Here is a 27,767-nt window from a genome sequence, read left to right as displayed (position 1 = left end):
AGCCTCAGCACAGACTGGTTATGGGGCCGGTCATGTAAGCACCAATGGCGACCCTGATGCCCTCATGGCGTACAGAATCAACTATCTTCCGGTAAGAAGGTCTCCCTGACCTATACGCTGTGCAACTACAGTCCAGCCGTGATTGCACAGAGGCCCTATAAAACTGGAGCAGACACATCCTGTCCACTCCCCAGGACATGTGGTTAAGATACATCTACATGTTCAGTGCCTTCTAAACAATTTTGCCTTGAGGTGCAGTAATGACAATGGCAATTTTGCATAAAAAATAAAGGCTCAGAAACCCGACAGCATCTTCAAAAGGGAGAATAGTGTCCCCACATATGCATACCAAGTAGTTCAAACATCACACAGTCATAGAAAAACTGATCTGTGAAATAAATTATAACAACATGTCCCTTGATCACACACTTACTGTTTACCTTTTCAGTACAAAATATTTGAGCTTAAAACAGGTTTTTTTTTTTTTTTAATTCAGCCACCAATGTGTGCATTTACATCTGTCATTAAATACATAATCAATTAAATGCATATCTTTATTTGGCTTCTTTGTATCACAAAATTGTAAACAAGTACATGCAAGTGTTATAAAAGTAAATGCAATATCCAATATGACACCAATATATTTGGAAGCACATTTGACTGAGTAATAATCTCTCCCAAGAGATGCAGCACCGGAAGTAGGTATTCACAATCCTAGTCTTCAGAACTCAACAACAGTTCGAATGCTGGAAACAGAATTACATCCCTATAAAAACAGTTCCATAGATTGTCAAGAAACAAGGTAAAGAAAAAACAGAAAATGTCACTTTAAATTGAACAAAATTAATAAAATTTTAAAATTAGTGACTGCTCATAATGACACACATTCACAGATAACCATCTAGTTTTTATTTGCAGCATGAAGAAAATGTTCAATATTCACAGGAGTGTTAAGTACTAGTTACTTTTAGTTTTATTTGATTGAACACACTGAGGACACCCTGGAGGAAACACTACACACTTAACACTCTCAATGACAATGAACTGAAACTACAGAAAAACAATGGTGCAATATTCCATTCTAGTCAATGATCATAATATTGCACCAATAGAGCTTGACAAAAGCATTCTACTTAGTAGCAAATACCATGAAAAGCAGAGATTAACAGCCTCTTACCTCTTTCCAGCATGTAAAAGATCAAATGCTTCATTGATTTTTTCAAATGGCAAGTTATGAGTAACAAATTCATCAAGCATAATTTTCTTGGCCAGATAGTCTTCAACAAGTTTAGGAACACTGTCCCTGCTCTTAAATCCTGTGAAATAAAAATGAGCTGCTTATAAACCTACATAAAAAAAATGGTTCAAATGGCTCTGAGCACTACGAGACTTAACATCTCAGGTCATCGGTCCATTAGAACTTAGAACTACTTAAACCTAACTAACCTAAGGACAGCACACACATCCGTGCCCGAGGCAGGATTCGAACCTGCGACCATAACGGTCGCGCGGTTCCAGACTGAAGCGCTTAGAACCGCTCGGCCTACATAAAAGAATCACTGTCCAAACATTTCAAATTGATTAAAAAGACTGGAAAACAAACTAGTGTAAGATAGATACTACAACATGGAGAAATGATCTTTTATTTGACTGACATTGGCACCCAAAACAGACAGTATGTATGCATGTTAACAAAATTCTTATTTATAATACTTACTGACAAAATTTGTTAATCTGGTTAATTGCCAGCAAAGTTTCTTTTATTACTCTTCAATTTTCCATGCCCTTGTTATAAAAGGAATCAACAAATACATAAAGCTTTTTGGTGAAAATGGTTTGGTAATTGATGTGCCACCAAATGTGACTGATCAATTTTATGCTTTCTGGAGACCAGACAGCATTCACACAATACAGCTGCTCAAAAATTCCTGAAGCTACCAAACTCAGTCTAAATATTTCACAGAGAATTGGTCAACTCTGCTAAAAAACCCAAGAGCATGTCATCATTCAATCAGGCTGAAAAAGTCTACAAAATTATAACAGCAGATTGGTTCGTGTTACTCACCATATGAACCAATCAAGTAGCACTGCCCTCTTCACTTACATTTAAAAAATTTCATTTTCTACAGGGACATTGACACTTGTCTACTCTATTAGAAAAATAGCTTATCTCTCTGCTGACGTCACGAGCGATTTCTGCATCGGTATCTCATTCCTCTGGCTCTAAAAGTGCCAGTTGGCCAACTGCCTCTGCTAACCAGCATGGGAACCAACTTCTCACTCCTTACTCTGCCCATACTGCAGCACTGATACACTCACTTCATATAAGTGAAATAGCAAAACTGGAAATAACGAAATTAACTCCTCTTCTGCAAAGAAGGGGCACCTTACAAGCTGCTTCTCTTTTCTCCCAAGGTCTTTTAATCTTCCTATAGGCGGTATCTGTCCCTCCCCTCCCTATACATGCTTCTAAAGCTTTGCATTTGTGCTTCAGGCATTCCTGCTTAACTTATCATAACATTTTAATTACGGTCCAAGTCCATATATGCTCTGGATATGTTTTAACAGTTTACAACCTGGTTTCAAAATCTGTCTTACAGTTATGTAGTCTATTTGAAATTATCCTGTGTCTCCAAGGTCTCTACCACATATGCAGCCTACTTTCGTTAATTTTAAACTAATATTAATGATGATTAAATTATGATAAGTGCAAAGTTTGACCTGGTGGGTTCCTCTCATACCTTTCCCACAGTCCCTGTCGTTCCACTGATTTTACTTCTCTTCCAATTATCTAATTCCAGTCACCCATCACAAATTTTTCCTCCCCCTTATCTATCAGAAAAATTTCCTTGATCTCACCAGACAGTCCTTCAATCCCATGATCTGCAGGACTAGGTTGCATACAAACTTGTACTAATGTGGTAGGTGTTGGCTTCATCTACATGACTAGTCTGCAATTCACAATTAAATGCCTGACACAGGGTTCACTGAACCACCTTCAAGCTATTTATCATTCCACTTCCTAACAGTGCGTAGGAAAAATAAGCACATAAATATTTTTAAATCTATTTGTTCGAGCTGCGATTTCTGTTACTTCATCATGATGATCATTTCTCCCTAGCAGTGGGTGGATGCCAACAATACTACTGTATGTTTGAAATTTCACATGCAATGAAAAGCACTTTCATTTTAACGATTGCCACACCAATTCAAGTATCATGTCTGTGGCACTCCCTCCTCTATTTCATGATAATACAAAATGAGCTGCCCTTCTTTGAACTGTTTGGTGTTCTCCACAGATCCATCGGATGTGGATCCCACACTGCAAAGCAATACTCCAAAGAGGTGGCATGCAGTCTCCTTAGTAGACCTGTTGTACTTTCTAAGTCTTCTGACAATAAATCATGTTCTTTAGTTTGCTTGCCCCACAACATGATCTATGTGATCATTTCAATTTAAGTTATTCATCACTGTAATTGCTTAAGTATTTCGTTGATAATATAATGCCACCGCTTGGTGAGTATATTTTTTACCTATCCATTTAAATTACATTATCAATAATTATTAATTATTCAGTTGAATTTACAGGCTTTAGATCTGTGTGATTTATCACTTAACTGAAATTTAGCCAATTTCTTGTGGTACTCACGTGGATGACTTCACACTTTTCCTTACTGAAAAGCAACTGTCACTTTTCGCACAATAAAGATATCTTGTCTAAATAACTTTGCAATCGATTTTGATCTTCTGATGACTTTAAAAGATGGCAAATGACAGCATCATCTGCAAACAATCTAACAGGGCTGCTAAGATTGTCTCCTACTGTAGCAGTGCTCGCCTGCTTTTTTTCCTTTGGCGATCTTTTGTCATCCTAGGTGTCAACGCACTGCATTGCTACACTGGCTGAAAAATGGGGTTTGTAATTTGGACACTGACTACGGTAAATAATGTAGCCGACAGATGCATAGTTGTGTTTCACAGTCTTTTACTTTCACTTTTCACAACCACCAATAATACACAGTTAATATATAGCCAGTGCACTATTGATTAACCTTCGACATGGCTCATTAATAGGTCGTAGGTGAACATCCACATACTGCTACAATAGTTTCCTGTTGAACATCTACAAGCAGTAAAGCCTAATCACAAAGTTCACAGTTCTTGAAGAATAATCAGGTATGTATTGAGCAGACACTGTCACTCTTTTAACACACGGCCTAATTGTGCAACACTTATTACACTGTTAAGTTGATGCACTGTTGTCATACTAGCCAACACAGCTTGTCTGAAACTCGGCCATGGACTGACTGTGTCAGGACCAAACTCCGCGCCCTTATATATCCTTACAATAATAGGTGCTGAACTTACACACTGTTCGAAGTTTAATTTACAAAAATTACAATTAAAACTTAGCTCATTCAATTAACTGACCACATCGAAAAATTCCATCTTTTCAACAGTTTCTTCTACAACAGGGGTTAAGCAGAATTATTTGCTTAAATGATGAAATCAACAAATATAGTTATGTAAAGAATACTTTTTACAAAACTTAATTACTTCAGAATTAATTAAGGTCTGGCTCTGCTAACATGTTTTCGAATAGAGCCAAATAAATACTTTACGAATACTATTAATTGTTCCTCCAAATGTTTATAACTAGTACAGAATTTATATTTGTTTATACGCCAACAATAGAATTTAAGTTATGAAACCATTACTTATTTCACCCTATTACAAAAGATATTAACTAGGCATAATCGAAATAAATTAGAAAATATATTACATAGGTAAAACTAGGCACAAAATTAGATCTGGTGTTATATTCTTTAAAACTATGGGCCAACCTTTCTCTTATGAAAATGCAGATTACACTCATGTATGTTAATGGTAATTCATTCAAAAATTAAAAACCTAATCTAAGTAGGAAGACAGCAAAACAAGAGGGAAGTAAAATTATCCTAGCTTGCTTAGTCACACTGTGTCGTTTATGTGGATCAGGATCCACTCTGGGAATACCAGATATTTCTGTTTACTAATTACTTTCCATCAATTACTACGAACTGTGATCTTCCTGATGGGAACTCGTGGATCCAGTCGCTCAATTTAGGCGGTACTCCATAGGCATGCAAACTGATTACGAGTCGCCTGTTAGAAACGGTGTCTAAAGCGTTTTGGAAATCAAAGTATAGAATCAATCTGACATCCCCCGTCGACAGCAATCATTATTTAATGTGAATGAAGACCTAGTTGTGTTTCACACAAACAATATTTTCTCAATCCATTCTTACTATTTGTCAATAAATTGTTTTCTTCGAGATAATCTGTAATGAATGAAAACAGTATATGTTCCAAAATCCTACTGCAAATCATTGTTAGTGATATGGATCTGCAATTCAGTCGAGTACTCCTTTTCCATTCTTGGGTATTGGTGTGACTTGTGGAAGTTTACAGTCTTTAGGTGCAGATCTTTCACTGAGCAAGCAGTTGTAGATGATTGATGAGTATGGAGCAACTTAATCCTCATCCTCTGAAAGGAACCTGACTACTATACAAATCTAGACTGGAGGTCTTGCCTTTGATAAGGGATTTAAGCTGTTCCACTACACTGAGGACATCTACTTCTAAGTTACTCATGTCGGTAGTTCTCTGTTTAAATGCTGAAATATTTACTTCACCTTCTCTGGTGAAGGACTTTCGGAATACCATGTTCAGTAACTGCTTTAGTGACACTGTTACCAGTGACATCATTGTTATCTCGCAGTGAAGATATCGACACCGTCTTGACACTAGTGTACTTCACTTATCAGAGTGTCTTTGGATTTTCTGCCAGCTGTAGTTTCCTCCTTGTTTTCAGCCACTCACAGTACCAGCACAACATGGCCATGTTGACTAAGGTTACAAGGACAGATCAGTCAATTATGCAGACTGTTGCCCTTGCAAACTAGAGAAAAGGCTGCTTCCACTCTTCAGAACAACTCTCAACACATACCCCTCCATTGTGGTTGCAGTTATGGCATAGCTTTCTGTATCCCTGAGGCATGGAAACAACCCCACCTTGGCAAGGATCATAATTACTGGAGTGAAAGTAGCACAGATGCAGGCATTATAATTGAGAAGTGTACCATTACTTCCAGTACATGATTAGTGTACACTTATTTTAAGATATTACATGTGCATACACTGGGAACATTTCATAGATAACTGATTTTTTTTTTTTTTTTTTCAGATATACAACTAATGACACACACACACACACACACACACACACACACACACAGGTGGAATCGGGGAGGTGGTATGTATTGTATGGGGGACATATGGACAACTTTTAAATGTTTTTTTAGAAAATACAATTATGGTGAAAGAATTACCTCCAAATGCAGTTCCTTTCCAGGTGCGGCCAGTTACAAGCTGGAATGGCCGTGTGCTAATTTCCTTTCCCGCTGCAGCAACGCCAACAATGGTTGAGACTCCCCAACCTTTGTGACATGATTCAAGAGCAGCACGCATCAAATCAACATTACCAACACATTCAAATGTATAATCCAATCCTCCATCTGTCATTTCAATCAGCACCTCCTGGATAGGCTTCTCATGTTCTTTCGGATTCACAAATTCTGTGCAGCCAAATTTCTTTGCTAAAAGGAAAATTGAAGCCTATTAGAAAAGTAAGAAAAACAGAATCAAGTATTTAAGGGGCTGATTACTATGGCAGAGACGAATCTCAGCAGAACAGCTACAGCACCTTCAGTGATACTGAAGCAGGAAATTGAGTTCTTAAAAAAGAATTAGCACTTCCAGTGAATACACAATATGTAACTTTCCACAAGTAATTATGTGCAAAAAAATGCTGTCAGTTTTGGAATGGAGGTGACAATTCTTATGCCATTACTTCTAACATCATTTTCATCAAAAATTTAAGTGAGAATAATATTTCTTATTTAAAAATGGAATCTTAACATCAGCTTTGAAACTCTGTATTACATCTTTCAATTACACTTTTGATAGATGAGAAAACTTATGGCATAGATACCTGAAGCATTTTTTTCCCTTGGTTAATGCTTTCACAACTTTAACAAACAGCAGCAAGAAATGTAGAAGTCACAAACACTTTGAGTCCACTTTTACCCTTTTTTATTTTCCAACTATTTTCTGAGGGCTACAATACTTCTTTAAGTGGTACCCATGACTTACCCAGATCAAATTTATTTTCAAAGTATGGTCCTCTGATGATTTTTAACAACAAATTCACCAATGTTACAAACAACCAGTACAATTTTTACAACTACAATTAACCACTGTCCCTGACACATGTATTACATGATAGGAAAATGAGGCTACCCAATGAACAGCTGTAAATAAAGAAAATGAGCCAAAGAGCTTATCATAACAGTTATCTTATATCCTAATCAGTACTAACACTGCCACTGAAAATTCTTCAAGTTCATGGCAGTTTAAATACATCTAACTGAAATCTTTAAAAAGTACTCTTTAAAATATTAATTTTCAGTGCAAAAAGCTGCAGGTGACAATTTTTTGCATCATATTAGGACAGAGCACCCTAAAAACCAGAAGTACACTTATTTGTTGATGATAGCCTGTTATCTTTCTGTAGCCCTAACAGGAAAGCAGTAAAGGAAAGTAATACTATGTTTCACACACCTACATACACACTAGATTTTAATATTTGTATGGTATTAAATGACGCAAATTATTTCCGTCACAAACTTTTGTCAACACGTATATTTAATGGATTGAATTGAACTTTGTTAAAACATTGTGCTCTTAACATTTATCATTTCAGTCAAGACTATTGCCAGGTCATCAATTTTCCAGCTCAGAATAATTACAATAGTATGAAAAGGATAAATTACTCACCATATAGGAGAGATGGTGGGCCACAGAGAGGCACAACAAAAAGACTGTCAAACAAGTAAGTTTTCAGCCCAAACGGCATTCATCGGAATGCAAAAAACACACACACACACACACACACACACACACACACACACACACACACACACAACCTTTTTGGCTGAAAGCTTACTTGTTTGAATCTTCTTCTTGTGCCTATCGATACTCAGTATCTCTGCTATATGGTTAATAATGATCTATCCTTTTCATGATATTGTAGTAACTCCATCCTGGATTTTCCACTGTTCAATTTCCCAGCTCTTTATCTAATGATAGAAGTACTTGTAGGTCATCTATAGTGACAAACAAAATGGGCAACAATTTCAAAACTCATTTCCCTAAACAAAGTTTTCATAGTCTACAAACAAAACAGCTATAGCAATATATCAGGTGTGGCAATGAGTTCAGACAAGTTCCAGAGTAAGCAAACTTTACATACCAATTTCAAACTTTGATGGGTTTATATCAATGCCGATAATTCTTTTCGCACCAGCAGCACGACAGCCCATGGCGACTGCAAGCCCCACGGCCCCCAGGCCCCAGATAGCACAGTTTGAGCCAGCAGTGACACCAGCGGTGTTAAGTGCAGCACCGTATCCAGTTGGCACTCCACAGCCAAGAAGGCAGATTTTATCCATTGGAGCAGATTCGTTTACCTGCAGCACGAGTGAGCAGTCCATGTCAAGTTACGTTACACAACTTATCAATGCAAGAAGGAAATTCTTGGCAAATCACCAATGACTGTTTTGTACATGCGTACAGTTATTTTCCAACAGGACCTCATTTAGATCAATATATTTTGGCCAATGTGTTTCAGTCAGGAGATGCCATCCTTGGAAAGAGCAAACTCACCTACACATCAACTTCGGATACATTGTTATTAGCAGTAATCTCTCCATGACAAGTTTACGACGGGTGACTATTCTAGTTTATCCATTTGAATGAAATACACTTTGCATGACGACTCTAACTATCCTATAAACAATAGTATTACACAGATTAAGTTGGCACTTTAGTTTAGTTAAGGAGCAAAATGTATCAACACACAAAAAATTTTATCAGTACAAATGCAATATCTGTGCTACACCAAGAATTATTCACCTTATCCTCAAAAAAAAAAAAAAAAAAAAAAAAAAAAAAAAAAAAAAAAAAAAGTCTCTAGAATGATATTATAGCCCTGATGAGGCACAACAAAGTAACTGAAAAGGAAAAGTGTATGCTTTCAGAAATAGCACACCATGGTCAGTGGACCAGTGCATGACACTATTTTGGAGATAGTTGGCAATTAAGTGATACTTCAAATTCTTTCACTGCTACAGTTTCAGTTTCATTTTTTTATGCTGTAGTAAAATTGGCATGAAGTGTGGTAAATCTGAATGTTGCAATAGGTCTGAAATTGGCATTTGAAAATTGGGCGTTGGTGATTGCCTGGGGTGACTGTAGCAAGAGGAATAATGAAACACACTATGAAGTTCTGTCATTAAGCTGTACCTTATGCACGTGAGAAGAGTGTCATTGACATGAGGACTACCTGTGATCTCCAGGAAAAATGTTGTACGTGTATATGTAGATTTTCCCACCATAAACAGATAAAAACTCTTCAGGGTTTCAAATTTTAACAAATGGCATTGCAACAAATATTTTAATGGTCAAAACATACAGATGTTACCATAATCATATAAACAATACCTTGGCAATAGATATCTCTGCCACTACAGTGTATTCACTGAATGTTGAGCACCCCATGAAATGGAACAGAGGTTTTCCATTGCAAGTGAATCGTGTTGTTCCATCTGGCATTAAACCTTTTCCCTGAAAAAAGCAAATATAATTAGCACAGAAACTGAAGAAATAAAACAATTAAGTCAATCTCACCCTCACTTACTTAGCCCCCCCTTACACACACACACACACACACACACACACACACACACACACACACACACACACACACAGATAGAGTTTATTGTAAGGATTGGCAGCAACCATTAAGCGATACTGTAACACCCAAGTTCTCTTTCAAGTTTACATTTTACAGTGTACAGAAAGTCAATGAGCCAACGTCTAATAAGCTTGTCACATCAATTGGGGAAGTAAACTCATTTTTTAACATCTGTTTCTATAATCACGTCTATCCCAATTTCAATTTTTTGATGAGCTTTTACTTGCTGTTACACATCTGCTATCTTTTTAAGAACTGATGAAATTCATTACCACAAATCATTGTATAAACACTGTACTGTACATTTAATTGCCTTCACATAGATTTTATACAAAGATTTTCCTTAAAAGGCCTATTTAAGACAGAATCATGACTGGCGACTAGTCTTGGGTTTCCTACGCCTACGCAGAAAAACACTAGCACAAAATTTGTGTGTGTGTGTGTGTGTGTGTGTGTGTGTGTGTGTCAGGAGGATGGGTTGTTCATCATACCTCCTAGCTCAACCAACAAAAATAATACACAACAGACACCTTTTGTCAGCCAGGAAGATTACAGCCACTCTCTCTCTCTTTTTTTTTTTTTAAGAAACTAAAGCACTTTCTTTGTGGATTTTAGGGAACATGAAAGAAGCTAAGTACTGTGGGACAAAGAATATCGAGTGATCTGGTCTCGGGATTACTGGTTTGTGTTCTGTATGACAAAGCTTGACCACATTGCTTAGAAAACAACATTTCTGCCATCAGCTCTACAGCACCTCTTTATACACATGTGCCTTGGCTCCCAAATGCTTCAACTCCAGTAAAGAAATTGAAATTGGTGTCATGGGCCGGCTGCAGTATCAGGCAGTAGAATTTTATGCAGAGGACATGTGTTAACCCCTCTGAGATATGAAAAATCTCTTAAATATGAATTGTGATAAGGTCTAGCAGGAATGCAGATTAGGGATTTTCCTAATACTTTTCTTTATTTCATTATTTTATTTATGCCCTAATTAAGATTACTTTCTGAATAGCCTCCTGTGTGTCTCCACTGTTGGAAGTCTAAACCAATGCTACACATTGAATTTAAACTCTTTTCAGACACATTAGAAGCTTAGTTTTATCAGCCATTATGTTTAATGAAACTGATTCACTCATTTCTATTCTCCCATTCATTTCCTCTGCTGTACAGCTGCTCGTTACCATTAGCTGCCCTGCATACAAAAATTTGTCAACTGGTTCTATGGGCACATAACATTTGATTTTAGTCTTATTCTGGGTGATTGTCTGGCTTACTTTCAAACTTTCTGCATTAAATTAGTTGTTGAATTTTATCTGCATTAGAGGCAAATAAAATGTCATTGCAATTGTTCTGACAAATTTCATTCATATGCATTCTTTTTTTAATCTTCCGCATTTAAGGATCTGGAAACTTCCTTTTGTGACTTCCCTATCAATCCTGAACTTCAAACTATTCCGATCAAATTAAACTGTAGCACTGACACTCTTCTGTATACTGACATAGGCTACACCAGTACCTCATTTCTCAAGGGTTGTCAGAACAGATTTGTTGAAAGGAGAGTTAAACGCTCTCTCAGAATCTAAATATACAAGTTAAAAAAAATGGTAATTTAAACTCAGTTCTCTAATCTGCATTTTATTCAACATGCAAATGGCTCTTTGTGATGTATTTATAAAATGAAAAATTCAACAGAGGAAATTATTAAAAATCACAGAAGAAACAGGATACCTGGTATCAACTTAAATTTAGGAATGGAAACTGAGTACTGCCAAGAGAAACCACTTAAAATAGAAATGAGTACTCTTACTTACTTCAGTGGCAAAGGGGAGAAGGTTGGCAAAGGAAGTAGCTAATCCAGAATTTAGGCCAAGTGAGATCCAGTTATCATGGGAAGGAAGGGCAGTAAAGATCTGCAAGTTTGATTAATTTCTTGAATTGCACAGAAGTGCAAAGAAATCTTCAAGTGGATGTCATTTACTGCGAAACATGGCATTTTAAAAGAAGAAATGCCACGAGATTATCAAAAGGGAAAAAATTAACACTTCAATTTTTCACTATGAGCTCTAATTACTCTTATTTTATCATACTTTTGATGGTGGGAGTCACAAAATATTTTCACATTTAGTGGAGAGCTGCCAACTGAAATTTTGTGAAAAAATCTCACAGCAATGAAAAATGACTGTTGCAATGATTGCCATGCCAACTCCTTGCCATGTTCGTGACACTACCATATTTCATATACGAAATAAACACCTCAAAATACAGTCTTTGGTTCCCCACCTGAATCATTTTCTATTTGATGGCCCTGGTTTATGTTATTTATAAATGAAATATCTAGATATTTAGCTGCACAGACAACCTTTAAATGTTTGTGATTTAACATGTAATCAACATTAAATGCAATTTTTTAAATGTAATCTTCTACAGGATGTGAGGACACATTGCTGCACCTTGACCATCAAGAAAATAGATATAGCCTCTGTGCACTCCAGCAATAATGTGGTTAAACCTCTCATCATTACAATGAGATTTGAGTTTCTCGTTTCTTAGCATGCAACGTGGCAGTAAAAGTTGCTCAGAGTCAGCCAGCGTCATTTTTGGCAGAAGCATTAGCAAGTAGTGATGAGCCAGCAAAGTGGTTTTATAATGTGTGGGTGGTTGCATACACAAAGATTAGTCAATAATCAGCACAAGAGTCAGAAGTTTTGTCCATGACTGAATCATTTATGAATGCTACGTGTTATTAGAATCTTTTGGTATGATATTATTCTGATTCCTACTGATGCTGAGAAAGGAAATAATAAACCAGTAGCAGCACCGTAGTCTGTTGTACTTTCTGAACTCCCTCCTTCCATAATTAAATGTCATTAATTAAGGAATGTCAGTGTTGAAAAGGAGATGTGTAATTCTCAATACTGTGAGGCAAGTGGTGCCTCACAAGGAAGTCCCATTTTACTGCTCAAGGTCAACTCTAACCCTTTGCATCATGCAGATATCTTGTCTAAATCATTTTGTAATTTGTTTTGACATCCTCATGATTTTACTAGATGGTAATTGATGGCAACATCTGCAAACAATCTGCTAGGGCTGCTCAGACTGCCTCGTAAATAATATATACAGATTAACGCCTGCAGAGAGCCTACGATGATTCCTTCGGGGAATTCATATTGTTTTAGCTTGTTTACCTTATCAAATTGTTATACCTGTAGTACCTTCTCACATCCCTTGATGACATTTCTGAGAAGTGGTACTTACTTCAGCAGATTCTATTCTGTTCCTATTACAAATTGTTTTAAAATCTTGCCCTCTCTCACTGGTCAATTTGGTCAACATGACGTTTCCTCCTAACTTTTGTTTTGATACCAGCAATTTCTTGTGCTGTTTATTAAATTTTTGCCCTTTTCATCTAACTATAAATTTTCAAAGATTAACTGTTGGTAATCTTTCAGTCCATTATGCTTTCAATTTAAAAGTAATTTAGGACAATCACATCCTGCGAAAGTCCTTTATTCTTTGATAAAATAGAGTCCATTTCAGTTGTTGGACCTTCCTAAAACCATATTCATTTTACAAAAAACCAATTGTCTTTCTCAGGTACAGGTACACAAGTTGCCAGGTATGTACCACAGTCAAAAATTTCTTTAGTAGACTATTATCACTATTCTTCCACTCAGGTCAGAATAATGACACTGAATTCAGAAGTAATGGTATGGTCTTTGGCAATGGCAACCATGCTACACATCAGTCTCCCATACCCTAAGAATTTGCTACATTTTGGCTGAGCTATACTTGTTGCAACCACATGCCAAGTCTTACCTGAGTCAATTTCAGAGCCTACGAGTTATTAACATACTAAAGGAGTCCTCAAGTCTCCAATGCAGCCTTAACTACAATATATTTATTGTTTTTTATCAGTACAATTAACTGCTTGACTGTATCACAGTCAATATCTACTTCAAACATTGCCAACAAATGCAATATTTCAAACTTTTTTTTTTTATCTGAACCCTATTTACTGTAGAGATGAAAACTAGATGATAACTGCATACGAAACTTGGGTGCTGACACAAAGGTGTATTTCAATGGTTTACTATCTCTTGGCATACAGATTTTTGCTCCAAGCAAGGAATATATCATGCAGTTAACGAAGTCTGGCACAAATTCTTTGTCTTTATTTACAGTTTACGATCATTGTATGCATGGCAACAAAAGGAAAAGTTGAAACCAGTAAACAATTTCATATAAAACGATGATATTTAACAGAATTATCTCTTCTGGAGTATGAAGGATGATGTGGATATAGATGCAGCTTGCCAAAATTACTACACTTATTACTCAGTTTTTTGCAGAAACGTTCTGTAACTTCAAGGGAGTCTTTCTAATAATATACACATCAGATAATTTTAATGTACAACAGTAACCTTGCAAACAACAAGAAAGATAACTTAAGTATTTGCGTAATAACTGCAATTAACTGAACAAGTGCACTTTACATAGTGCTATCCACAATTTTCTTTGAGGCCACCTCCAGCATCATGACTTATGTAACTGTGACCAAAGCAAATTTTTAAAATTCTTATTTCACTAGAAAAACAAAAAAAATTAAGTTTACCTGTGTCAAGCGTATTTTTGAGCACAGATTTGTCCTTGGAGAGTTACAGAACTTGCAATCTTTACATTGTGGAATGTACAGGGGCACTACATGATCACCTGAAATAAGAGAAAGATTTCTTTCCAAATCATTGCCTTAACAGACAATCTGGAGAGCTAATGAAAAACTAACTAGCTGCCACTGTATTAAGTCACTTCACAGCAATTATATCCCAAGTGTAATTTCATCCTCGCTTTCACATCAAAAACTGATGTTGCTGTAAGTTTTAGTGGTCCTTCAACTGCAATACTGTAAGACACAGCCCCATAAAACAAGTATGAAAGATCTTATCTCGCTTACTCTGTCTTCTGTAAGAAACACAAACAAAACGAAGCTAAAATTGCCAACATGTTCCATAACAGTTTCCAAATTTATGGAGTTTACATTGCGTAGTAAGATTTAAGAGTGCCATGTTGTAACAACTTGGGATATGATAAATCTGTCATATCCTGCATAGATTACACTGAACCAATGGATAGAGAAAAGGTGAATACAAGAAGATTATGCAAATTAGCTTGCAACAAAATTGAATTATCTATAGTTTAGACTAGGCAATACATAAAATATATAAAACAGCAGAGAGATTAAGCTGGTGATATATTCCTAGAATGTGTTCTTTACTTGTGTATTCTTTCTTTCTTTTGTTTGTCTTTCCAAAAATGCCAAAATTCTAAATTTAATTGTTACATACTGAGTTATATCACCACTGCAACAATTATCCTCAATGTCAAACACTTTTCAAGAAAATCATAAACACTGACCACAAATGTAGTAGTGTACTATGCATTAACAGTATTGCAGTTGTGTCTTAAGTTGCAGGGGATTTTTATCTAGTCACCAACACTAAATTTTTATCAAAGCATCAAGTCTTTTACTTTTTCAGACAAAGCCTGTGTGTAACATGCGACATGGCCAAACCGGCTGTCCCCAAAGGAAAATTATTTAAAGCGACGTATTCAAGTTAGATATCTAAGTTACTCATCTGTCAACTGTCACCCTTGACCTGTTGCATAAACTGATAAAGAGGAGCAAAGCAAACAGGAGTATGATTTGTGTAAAACAGCCAACCAGTTGCAACAAGATTTAAAATCTTGTTGAATCCGGTTGGTTGTATTATACAAATCATATTATTGTACAGTTGCTGTCTCACAACCTGTTTAAAATTGTTTGAAAACAGGAATAACTGCAATGAAAAAGTCATGTTAACATAATCATTACATGCTGTTATGCAATGAAAAATTTATAAACAGAATAAAATTATTGTAACACAAGACTAATTAATAAATAAAATAACATACAAAATCATAGCCTAACATGAAAGGTTCTTCAACTGTTTCGATAGAATTACTGATAACTGGCAAAAATATACATGTTCTGGGCTACAACTGTGTGTTACTTCCAAATAACAGTATATAACAGCTTAAGAGAACAAAACTAACAAACACTGCCCAAAGAGGCCTTGAAGGCTCAATGGTATCAACCAGCCACTGCATCATCCTCAGCCCTTAGGCATCAATGGGTGTGGATACAGAGGGCATGTGGTCAGCACACTGCTCTCATGGCCTTTGTCAGTTTTCGTGACCAGTGTCGCTATTTCTCAATCAAGTACCTCCTCAATTGCCCTCACAAGGGTTGTGTGCACCCCACTTCCCAACAGTACTCGGGAGACCCAGATGGTGACCCATCCAAGTCTAACCGTGCCCAACAGTGCTTAACTTCGGTGATCTGGCGGGAACTGGTGTTACCATTTCGGCAAGGAAGTTGGCAATAGTTTATGAGACAAAACTAAAAGCCTGAAGCCATCTGTTGAGACGTGGAAGAGCCTCGACAGTCAACTGAATGTGTAGCCCTATGTCAACAATACTGAGTCTGCCACTTGCTAACTACTGAAATTTACTTTTTACTATTATTACATCATGATCCCATTGGTGTGAAATCAGTTACCACTATGTCCAAATGAATTACATCAAATACAATGTATGTAAAAAGTAACTATGTATCCTGGCACAGCATATTTGCAGGTGTACCAGACTCTACATGATACTTCTGCTTCTTGCAGCTACAGCGGAGTCTGTTTAACTACTAGTATCCCCTGAGGGAGATCAGTTTATGAATAAAAAAATATTATTATTAACACACACTTCCTGCATATTTCAACGTGATTTCATTGGGTTACCGGCTTACTTATTTTGAAACTTTTTATTGTGCTGATAATCTCTGTACTAGAAATTATGAGGAAGGTCTGTACTGAACCAAACACATGCAGAACAATGTTTTAGCTGCTACAATGTACGGCTATGGTAACGGCAATTTTTGAATTTCATTTTGGAAACTGATCTTCCTTCTTTTTGTCCATCATTTCCCACTCATGCTTGTATGCTGTTACAACTCTAAAAGTGAAATATCAAGTGACACTGGATAAACCAATAAGCACATGTGCGATTATGTCCATCAGAATCACTGACAGTTTCTGCAAAACATACAATATCAGCGCATTTGTGTACTCATCCTGCTGTCTGCCATGTTTATTACAGATGATATTTTACACAGTTTAGCAATTAATAATGTCTTTTACTTAAACATGCTTCCTATACAATGAAAAAGTCCTAATAGAGGAATTACTGGTAGTGGCATTTGAATATGTCTCTCTCTGTATCTGTTATAGTTATTTAGTTACTGCCACTGCCAAATAGTGCTTTACTTCTTTTACAGTATTTTAAGAAAATACAGAACATTATTAGTTACATATGAACTGTATTAAGAATCACCTATTATAAAGAAAACACATAAGCAGTAAAATGTGCAACCAAATGTTTGGGTAACATATAAGTTTCTGAGAAACAGCCAGTGAAACAGATGAACATAGCCTTACTTTTATATTTGTTTAGTATCATTTAACTTGCAGTGACACACACAGACATTGAATCTGCTGATGACAGTGAAACAGAACTGAAGCAGTCATGCAAAAAGAATAAATTGTGTTTTGTTCAATGCATAATCCTGCAACATATTTTTTTCTTTGATCTACTTTTTCCATTAGATTAATTACATATTCTGGAAGCACGACGCTCGTTCAGACTACAATCACAATGGAAGAGGAAGGCTGATGGGAAGGAGAGGCAGTGGAGAGAGGGGGGTTAACATTCTATTGAGGATGAATTCATTGAGAAGGCACTCAAGTCCAGATTAGGGGGAGTAAGCTGCCTGAGCCCTTTTTCAAGTAAAAATCCTGCCATTTGCCATAAATGATTTAGAGAAACCACAGAAACCTAAATCAGGGTGGCCGCACTGGGATTTCAACCAATGTCCTGAATTCAGCTTCAGTTCACTAACTACAGTATCACTTTATTAAGTAACAATGGCTGTTGAGGATCTCAGAAAAAGGGACATACAACTAAGGTAAATCAGTATATAAGGACATAATGTTTGTTTAAATCTTACAGGTACTGTGACTTCAGACAGGGGCAAAATATTTCAGTCTGAATGAGGGAAAGTGACTGCAAATAGTCTCCAATTTACTAATTAAAATCAAATTTTGATGGCAGTCTTAATAAACACCAGTTGCTGGATCTGAAAAATAATCTATATGTGAAGCAAAGCTGCAACATTTAACCAAAGTTATAGAACATTTCTGACATTCCTGAAGTACAGAATTTCACGGCAAAGACAGACATCAGAGAAAATAAGTGCTATTATTGATCCTGTACATCCCATCAAGGAGTACAACAATGAAGGATGTGGAACGAACCAAGGTACACACAAGCAAGAGAAAAGCAACATTTAGAAGACAATATTTAGTGCAGGTGGTACCCCACAGCTCTTAAGTATTTGTGGAGATTCATTAAATCACTCCTGCTGCCAAAATTTATTTCTGACCTCTTATCATTAGTAGTGCATACACAAAAGTTACAAGAAATAAATTTCTTATTTGAGCAATATTTCATTCATCTTCAATATTTATTGCATAATATATCAGCTGCTGGTGACAACACAATATTTAGTTCCTATGGAAATCAGGTGATGATGACGGAATATGTTAAGAAATCAGACAAAATAGATGGGTTTTGCTATTTGGGGAGCAAAATAACTGATGATGATCAAAGAAGAGAGTATATCAAATGTAGACTGGCACTAGCAAGGAAAGCATTTGTGAAGAAGAGAAATTTGTTAACATCGAGTATATAGATTTAAGTGTCAGGAAGTCTTTTCTGAAAGTATTTGTATGGAGTGTAGCCATGTACGCAAGTGAAACATGGGCGATAAATAGTTTACACAAGAAGAGAATAGAAGCTTTCGAAATGTGGTGCTACAGAAGAATGCTAAAGATTAGATGGATACATCTTGTAACTAATGAGGAGGTAAAGAACAGAATTGGGGAGAACAGGAATCTGTGGCACTACTTGACTAGAAGAAGGGATTAGTTGATAGGACATGTTCTGAGGCGTCAAGGGATCGCCAGTTTAGCACTGGAGGGCAGCGTGGAGGGTAAAAATTGTAGAGGCAGACCAACAGACGAATACACTAAGCACATACAGAAGGATGTAGGTTGCAGTAGGTACTTTGAGATTAAGAAGCTTGCACAGGATAAAGTAGCATGGAGAGCTGCATCAAACCAGTCTCTGGACTGAAGATAACAACAACAACATGGAAACCTTATAGCCTAAGAAACACTCCTGATTTATTATACCTGCACACCATGTTAATGTCAAAATTTAATACTTTACAGAATTTATTTACAACTAAACCAGCGTATTTGAAAGCCACTTTTCAATGAACATTTTACTTCTTCAAAAAACTTTATACTTCAAAAGTTATTCATACTGTGTTTAAAATTTTTGGATCTTAAACTCTTGCCACTTAATTCTTTTCAATATCGCATGCGACAGTTTCGTAGCCCTGGTTTTTCTGTTCCTGAAAATGCGTATTTCCACTAAAACAATCTGTTTGTTTATTATTCTGATTGGAAAATTTCACTTCCTCTAAACTTTTTGGCGAATGTTGGTTATCACAGTGGACATTAACATGGCTCTCCCATGAAATAATAATGTTAATTTTGTCATTTAATAATTATATCAAATTCACTTCCTGGTTGGTTGATTTGGGGGAAGGGACCAAACAGCCAGGTCATCAGTGTCATCGGATTAGGGAAGGATGATAAAGGAAGTCTGCCTGCCCCTTTCAAAGGAACCATCACAGCATTTGTCTGAAGCAATTTAAGAAAATAACTTCAAACCTCAACAAGGATGGCCAGATGTGGATGTGAACCGTCGTTCTCCTGAATGTGATTCACTTACTGCCTGTTCTTACAGCAGGACCTTTTAATTTTCCTGGCTTTTATGTTAATACCTAAAGTGGAATATCTTAGTATTTTACTATTTTAAAATTTCTGTAATACACAAGTCTATAAATAGGGGTTGGGCACATAGCATCAGGTAGCCACTAAGTGTCAGCTTGTAGTAGTAGTAGTAGCAGCAGCAGCAGCAGCAGCAGCAGCAGTGCAAAATGTCACGTCAGTCATGCTTGCATGGCAGTAAGAGCATACAACTCTAAGTGAATCTCTATTATATAAATTTCATTGAATCTCAATACATGCACAAATGATTCATTGATTTTTGCCACTTGTGAAAATATTGGACATTCTACAAGGCCATGTAGCTTACAGACCTTTGCAAAGTTATAGACGTCTTATAGTTTTAAAAGCTGATCATCAAAATAAACTGTGTCAATAAACAAGAAGAGAACTTAAAATGCAATTCCATAGTGTTGTGTATATCATTAGATAACAACCCTTCACCCCCCCCCCCCCCACCACCACCACCACCAAGATTAAAGCAGAATATCTACAAAATGTGCGAGGCAGATGTTTGTAAAGCAGGTCGGTAAGTTACAAGTGGTGTCAAATAAAATATAAGCCATCCCGCATCAATACCATCAAAGGGAAACACAGCAAGGAAATTGGACAGGAGTTTAGCACTAGCGAAGGGATGTGTGCTGAGAGGAGGGGATGGAAGGACAAATGGAACAGAGAATGAGAGTGACAGGAGAGAGAAAAGTGAGAATGCAGATTAAGACTCGGGGTCAGTAAAAACTGAGGCAAAGAGGACTGTGAGATCAAATGACTATTCGGGGAAGCGTTGGGTATGGGGTCCATACAGAATGGAACATGAAGAAACCATCAAAGCTTTAAGTACGGTGTGTTCAACAGCTTGTTTTGCCATTGGATCATAAACTTTGCTCTTGACATTCATTCATATGATCAACTGTTTCTCAACTTTATGTTTCTGGAGTACAGCCAGTAGCCTTTTTTTGTACCACACACACTTTTTCATGTTGTCACCAGCCAGACATCTTTAGCTGATATGACAGATTAGTCAACTCTTGGTCATTAGAATATTGATAATTAAACTTCTCGTCAAATGCCTTGAAAAAACCTTGATGAATATAAGAAATCCTATGTGTTTTAGTACACTCCATAATAAAATTAAGCGACCGTCAAGACAGATCTCTCCACAAACAAACCACAAATTAATGTCGGGGGCAAATTGTTAGGGGAAGGTACAACACAGACCCTACAGCGTGACTTGAAGGAACCTCAGTCCAAGTTCAATTTTCACATTTCGACAGCTTAGTTAATTTTATTAAAACAGTATTTTGCTCATTGCAGACTGGGCTCTCAGTAACAGATGTTTGTTTATCCCACATAATAGCCACTGTTAGTCAAGAATACTACACGGTAGGCCTCACAGCAGATTGTATATTGGGTGTATATCACAGGTTTGCTAATGTGGATAATTGATTTACAGTCCGCCCCGGCAGGTGAGTGGTCAGCACGATGGAATGTCATGCCAAGAGGCCCGGGTTCGATAGCCGGCTGGTCGGAGATTTTCCTCTGCTCAGGGACTGGGTGTTGTGTTTTGTTATCATCATCATCATCATCATCATCATCATCATCATCCTCATCGACACGCAAGTCGCTGAAGTGGCTTCATCTAAAAAGACTTGCACCAGGTGAAGAGTCTACCTGTCGGGAAGCCCTAGTCACTCGACATTTCATTTTCATCTGATTTACACATTGACACTAAGCTAGGTTTTCCCTAGTGATGGTATGTTCAAACAAAAAGCAAAAATCTTGTCACTGTCATTCAGAATGGGAAACTGATTACATTTTTACCCAGGTAAAGGACAGATGTATTTGTATATTGTGACACGCATGTGTATGCATACTGTGCTATGCAAGTGCAAACTTCACTTCAACACCTTCACTCAGGGACTGAACAGGAGTTCCCACAGGATTCTGCTCCAATTAAAGATGTAAAGCAGCTAAAATCCAAATTTAATGCTCAACAATCAACTTTTTAAAACCACTGAATTAGAATGAAGCAGCTTCTGAGGCATCATTCTGAGCATCAACAATTACTGCACAGAAGAAACCATAGGAAGATGGTGACAATCAAAACTTCATATTCATCATTTGATAGTTTCAGAAATATGATTTAATTAAAATTCCATTTCACTTTTACTAGAAATGATGGGTGATCAACAAATATAAGATTTGTTGTAGTGTTGTTATTTCTATCCCAGTTTCTTTTGATAGGTCAAAGTATGATTTAAAAACAGTACGGTAGCTCAGAATCTTCAGAAGTTTGGTGACCACTTGTTTACAACCATTGCAGATGGTTCTAGAAAGAAATTATGATTGTACTTTTAATAAAGGTAAAACATTATTTTACTCGGGAATTATACATGCAGAATAATTTGTGGCAACTTATCCCTGGCTACAGAACACTTTGAGAAAGGGGGGGAAGAGGGGGATGCGATGGGTGGATGGGAGGGGCTGATACAGTTTCAGAGAATAATTTAACATTTCTCAACAATGTGGTCAAGTGAAAACATACTTGTGAAAGATACTATTATAACAACAAAACTTTACCTGCTGTCAACCAATGGAATTTACCAAAGAATGCTCACCTACTAGGTTAGACCTAAATGATGCTACGAAATGAGCAACAGAGATGGTGCAACATATGTGCCAAAATATGTCAAAGTAAAAAATCATCTCTTGTGCAACTTTATGAATACAATAATTACATGCCCTCATGGCAGTATAGATATGTCTCAAATTTTCTTTAGATTGGATATTGACATTTATGCTGGAGGAGGTTTTTTCACGATTTTGTGGTTTGTGTTGGTAGTTGAAGTTCGTATTTACTAGTTTATGGTGGTGGGTATCATGGAGGGTGTAGTAGTTATCTTGGTCTTGTTAGGTTTTGATAAAACTTAGTTCTGCTACTTGTAAGTTGTTTATGTCGCTGTCTTCATTTGAGTTACATAGATCAAGTGAAATTTGTGGTGCTGTGGTTTCTAGTTGGTGCAGGTTCCTGGTATAATTGTCTTTGCGTGAGCTGTATACATCGCGCGAAATGTGCGATACCAACCGAGTGGTTTTTTTTCTCTTTTCTTTTTTTTTCCGCTGGGCTGATTGTTTTCACGTGCACCCTTTCTGAGCGAATATTTGTGTGGAACGGTGTTGTGATTGTTGCTGTCACATACATAGTTTGCTCCTGAATCTAACCCCCTACTTCACACAGTTGTCCAGTTACTTTCATTTTATCACTTTAATTAAATATTCTGCATGTTGCTAATGTTTGTTCATGGGTGTAATGAGTAACGTTGTAGTCACCACATTGAACATTCTTGAAGTAGAGGTGTTTGCCCTCCGGATGGTGTCAAGTCAAAGCACATGGGTGGTATCCCAACTTTCAGTAATCCTTTACTCATTCCTCAAGTTTCTGGTTTTAGCTTATACACTTAACAGTAAATAAGTTCTCATTTAAAACCCATTTGTAAAGTTTACTACACACACCCCTAAGTGCATTTTTACCTTTTTCATTTCCTTTAGCCACTGTAACATTAACTGTCTACTTACGAGAGCAGTTCAATAAGTAATGCAACACTTTTTTTTCTCGGCCAATTTTGGTCGAAAAAACCGGAAATTTCTTATAGAATATTTTCAAACATTCCCGCTTCGTCTCGTATAGTTTCATTGACTTCCGACAGGTGGCAGCGCTGTACGAAGCTGTTAAAATGGCATCTGTAACGGATGTGCGTTGCAAACAACGGGCAGTGATCGAGTTTCTTTTGGCGGAAAACCAGGGCATCTCAGATATTCATAGGCGCTTGCAGAATGTCTACAATGATCTGGCAGTGGACAAAAGCATGGCGAGTCGTTGGGCAAAGCGTGTGTCATCATCGCCGCAAGGTCAAGCAAGACTGTCTGATCTCCTGCGTGCAGGCCGGCCGTGCACAGCTGTGACTCCTGCAATGGCGGAGCGTGCGAACACACTCGTTCGAGATGATCGACGGATCACCATCAAACAACTCAGTGCTCAACTTGACATCTCTGTTGGTAGTGCTGTCACAATTGTTTACCAGTTGGGATATTCAAAGGTTTGTTCCCGATGGGTCCCTCGTTGTCTAACCGAACACCATAAAGAGCAAAGGAGAACCATCTGTGCGGAACTGCTTGCTCGTCATGTGGCTGAGGGTGACAATTTCTTGTCAAAGATTGTTACAGGTGATGAAACATGGGTTCATCACTTTGAACCTGAAACAAAACGGCAATCAATGGAGTGGCGCCACACCCACTCCCCTACCAAGTAAAAGTTTAAAGCAATCCCCTCAGCCGGTAAAGTCATGGTTACAGCCTTCTGGGACGCTGAAGGGGTGATTCTGTTCGATGTCCTTCCCCATGGTCAAACGATCAACTCTGAAGTGTATTGTGCTACTCTTCAGAAATTGAAGAAACGACTTCAGCGTGTTCGTAGGCACAAAAATCTGAACGAACTTCTCCTTCTTTATGACAACGCAAGACCTCACACAAGTCTTCGCACCCGAGAGGAGCTCACAAAACTTCAGTGGACTGTTCTTCCTCATGCACCCTACAGCCCCGAACTCGCACCGTCGGATTTCCATATGTTTGGCCCAATGAAGGACGCAATCCGTGGGAGGCACTACACGGATGATGAAGAAGTTATTGATGCAGTACGACGTTGGCTCCGACATCGACCAGTGGAATGGTACCGTGCAGGCATACAGGCCCTCATTTCAAGGTGGCGTAAGGCCGTAGCATTGACTGGAGATTACGTTGAAAAATAGTGTTGTGTAGCTAAAAAAGATTGGGGAATAACCTGGTGTATTTCAATGCTGAATAAAACAACCCCTGTTTCAGAAAAAAATGTGTTGCATTACTTATTGAACTGCCCTCGTACTTTACTCCTTGCTATTTTTGTCCACCTTCTTTCAAAAATCAATCTCTCAGACACAAACATTCTCCACGCCACAACTTGGCACCACATTTACTTGCAAACTACACACTGAAAGCCACTGTGAAACGCATAACAGATGGTACGTCCCAATGTACGAGTTGTTATAGTTTCTTCTCATTCTAGTCACGTATGGAGTGCAGGAAGAATGTTTGAATGCATCTGTGCGTGCTATACTGATTCTAATCCTTTCCTGACAATCCCTATGTGACCGAGACATAAGGGTTTGTATTATATTCTTAGAGTCACAATTTAAAGCCAGTTCTTTAAACTTTCTCAGGACACTTTCTCGGTATAGTTTATGTCTATCTTTTTTTCAGATTATCTCCTGCCCCCTTGGACACAACTTTGTTACATTTAAATTGTACAGTTTGGTCTGGATATAAGTCGTTTGTTAGTGTTTAAGTAAGCAAAAGAAAATAGGAGGATGAAAGAGTTGTCATGAAGAATCCTGCTTACCTGGCTTTACAGAGGTCACACCTTCACCAATGCTTTCCACAATGCCTGCTCCTTCATGTCCAAGAACACATGGAAAAGTGCCTTCAGGATCATGACCATCAAGAGTGTATGCATCTGTGTGACATATCCCTGTTGAAGTTATCTTTACACGAACTTCACCAGCTTTTGGAGGGGCTACTTCTATGGTTTCAATAGACAGTCGTTTCTTTTCTTGCCAAGCAACAGCTGCTCGGCATTTTATAACCTACATAACGAAAAATTTAAGTGAAACTTGAATAAGTGGAACAACCCTATTTATTTAAAAAGTACAGGCAAATGAAGTGTTAAAATGAATATGATACATTAATTAAAAAGAAATATTCAGTTGGTTCATTTTAATTTTGTAACAATGTTAACATTTTAGTCACACTACACTGTACTGAAAACCTTACAAATGGGTACAAGTACTAAATACATAAAATGTTCAAGACTTAGTGACATTAACAAGAAATGGATAATCCACAACTAAATATACATTTTGGTCAACTCCCACTGTTTCTATCTGTTTTTCTACAACCGCAGCACTTACTAAGAATGATAAAATGTTTCCTCCATAGTGTGCCCCAAGGATTGCTCGAGAGGTATGAGGGCTAAAATATCTATTGTTAAACTTTTCTACTGATGCCACACCTTTGATAGAAAATTAGAGACTTAGGAAATTCATGGGAAACCAAAAGAAAAATGGCTCGACAGGCACTGAATCACTAACTGTCTGAAATAGTGATTCCTTAGGCCACTGTGCAGTGTCAATTGCTGAAACCATTCCAGTATTTTCCATCAGCCATGTACCCCAGGAAGTTGATACTCCTTCATTCACAGATTTTATCTTAAGCAGTGCACTGTAACAATATGCAGGGTACTTCTCAGAAGTCAAAACAAGTAAATTTGCATTTCCTAAACAAAGTAAACAGAAACATACTTTCCAAGCATAAGGCAATTCTGCAGCAATACAATGACGTTACACTGTACAACTATTTGGACAGTTGGTCTACTTTGATACTACCAGTCTTTGATGCACCACACACATTTTCACGCAGATCACGCATGATACACTATTTTTGTGTAGGCCTTTAGTAGTTATTCAAAGTTTCTATACATTTTTAAGAACTTGAAACTGAATGCACAGAAACTATGTGCACTTTTCAAGGACAGAGGAGCACAATCGGAGCCAAGTGCAATAATGTAGGTACTGGAAGGGAAATGTAATAATAAAACTTTATTATAAATGGCGAACATAGCTGCAAAAAGACAATTATGATAGGTATTTGTGAATTGTTGCCATTTCTACTAATCACTTCCCTGTGCTATGACCATCAGACAGCACATTGCTTCAGTTAGTTGCTGAAAAAGTCCATGTAATGTGTGAGATTTCTCTGGGAGTAGAGAATCTACATTTTTTTAGTCAGGTCCTACCCAATATTTATGGGGTTCCTCATTTTTACCTTAAAATTGAAAAAGAATGGGTTTAGTTTCACCAGTATATCAATTGCGCGTTCCCGAGAAAAATGTAATTATTTAAACAACCATTTTCAATGACCACAAGAGAAATCATATTCGCTGCATGTTGTCAGGCCATAGAACATGAATTTTAAACGCAGTATTTCAAGAGGCTAAGGGGAATGCTGCTTGCATTTTTCAGTAAATATTCTTTGAACCGTATTCTAACACAACGCACCATAGCAACCGTGAAACGCATTGATGTTCTAGCAATCATAACAATTAAATAGAAACAGAGGGGGGGGGGGGGGGCATATTTCTCCACTGACGGAATAGTGCTGAATCTAATCTCCAAGACTTTGTTTCTCTTTGCTGTAGGGGCATGGAAGGTTTTGAATTCCCAAATCAAAACATGGTTTTCACATTAAATTCACTGATCTACACAAACTGCTTTTTTTACTGTCTTGTTGTTTTAATAGTTAAGTACACTTATTTATGAAGAGCCGGTATGTGTCTTGACAGTTATCACCAACGGTTGTTAGCAAAATTGCAGGCTCTTTACCTGTCCGGCCGTCGATGCCATTTTCAGACCACGCGTAAAGTCGGTGGATCGATCTATGTCCCGCTTAATTCAGCACTCTCTTTTGCTTTATCATTTAATACAAGTACTTCGTCAAGGTTATCGCACAGGGCACCAAGCATACTCATTAACAAACCTTGAAAGATATCACACTACGGAACTTCAAAGTTTTTGTCCAACATCGCTACTAGCGCCACTGTATATACTCTATGACTGGCGCCATAATTCATGATACTTTCTTCAGATATTTACGTTTTGTAGGCTGATGCCTCTCTTTCCTTTGTTATACAAACTTTTAAAAGTCTTTAATGACATACACTTGCAAGAAGAATATGTAAAAAGGTCTTATACCTAACAGCTTATATAAAATTCTTTTTTATGTTTCTTTTACAAGTTAAATGTGAATGTTATATTACCTTACAT

General features: G+C 37.3%; 1 protein-coding gene across 1 annotated transcript; it reads right to left on the bottom strand.

Moving 5' to 3' along the window:
- Positions 1-540: 540 nt before the first annotated feature.
- Positions 541-27,471, bottom strand: LOC124777889 (alcohol dehydrogenase class-3). Its single transcript, XM_047253438.1, has 8 exons — positions 27,327-27,471; positions 25,289-25,532; positions 14,469-14,566; positions 9,604-9,726; positions 8,354-8,570; positions 6,372-6,638; positions 1,178-1,316; positions 541-746 (listed from the first exon to the last, which is right to left on the bottom strand). The coding sequence occupies exons 1-8, from the start codon at positions 27,345-27,347 to the stop codon at positions 722-724; spliced, it is 1,134 nt and encodes a 377-aa protein (XP_047109394.1). The 5' UTR covers positions 27,348-27,471; the 3' UTR covers positions 541-721.
- Positions 27,472-27,767: the final 296 nt, after the last annotated feature.

Source organism: Schistocerca piceifrons, chromosome 1, assembly GCF_021461385.2.
Source record: "Schistocerca piceifrons isolate TAMUIC-IGC-003096 chromosome 1, iqSchPice1.1, whole genome shotgun sequence".
NCBI classification, from domain to species: domain Eukaryota; kingdom Metazoa; phylum Arthropoda; class Insecta; order Orthoptera; family Acrididae; genus Schistocerca; species Schistocerca piceifrons.
The sequence above is the reverse complement of the archived record's forward strand: the minus strand, read 5'-3'. Positions and strand labels throughout refer to the sequence as shown.

Excerpts from the sequence above, each read along its gene's own strand:
- LOC124777889 (XM_047253438.1), bottom strand. The coding sequence starts at position 27,347 with ATGGCATCGACGGCCGGACAG. Across the intron at positions 8,571-9,603 it reads CAGAGATATCTATTGCCAAG|GTAAACGAATCTGCTCCAAT; the intron begins GTATTGTTTATA and ends CTCGTGCTGCAG. Across the intron at positions 6,639-8,353 it reads CCCATCAAAGTTTGAAATTG|CAAAGAAATTTGGCTGCACA; the intron begins GTATGTAAAGTT and ends TTTTCCTTTTAG.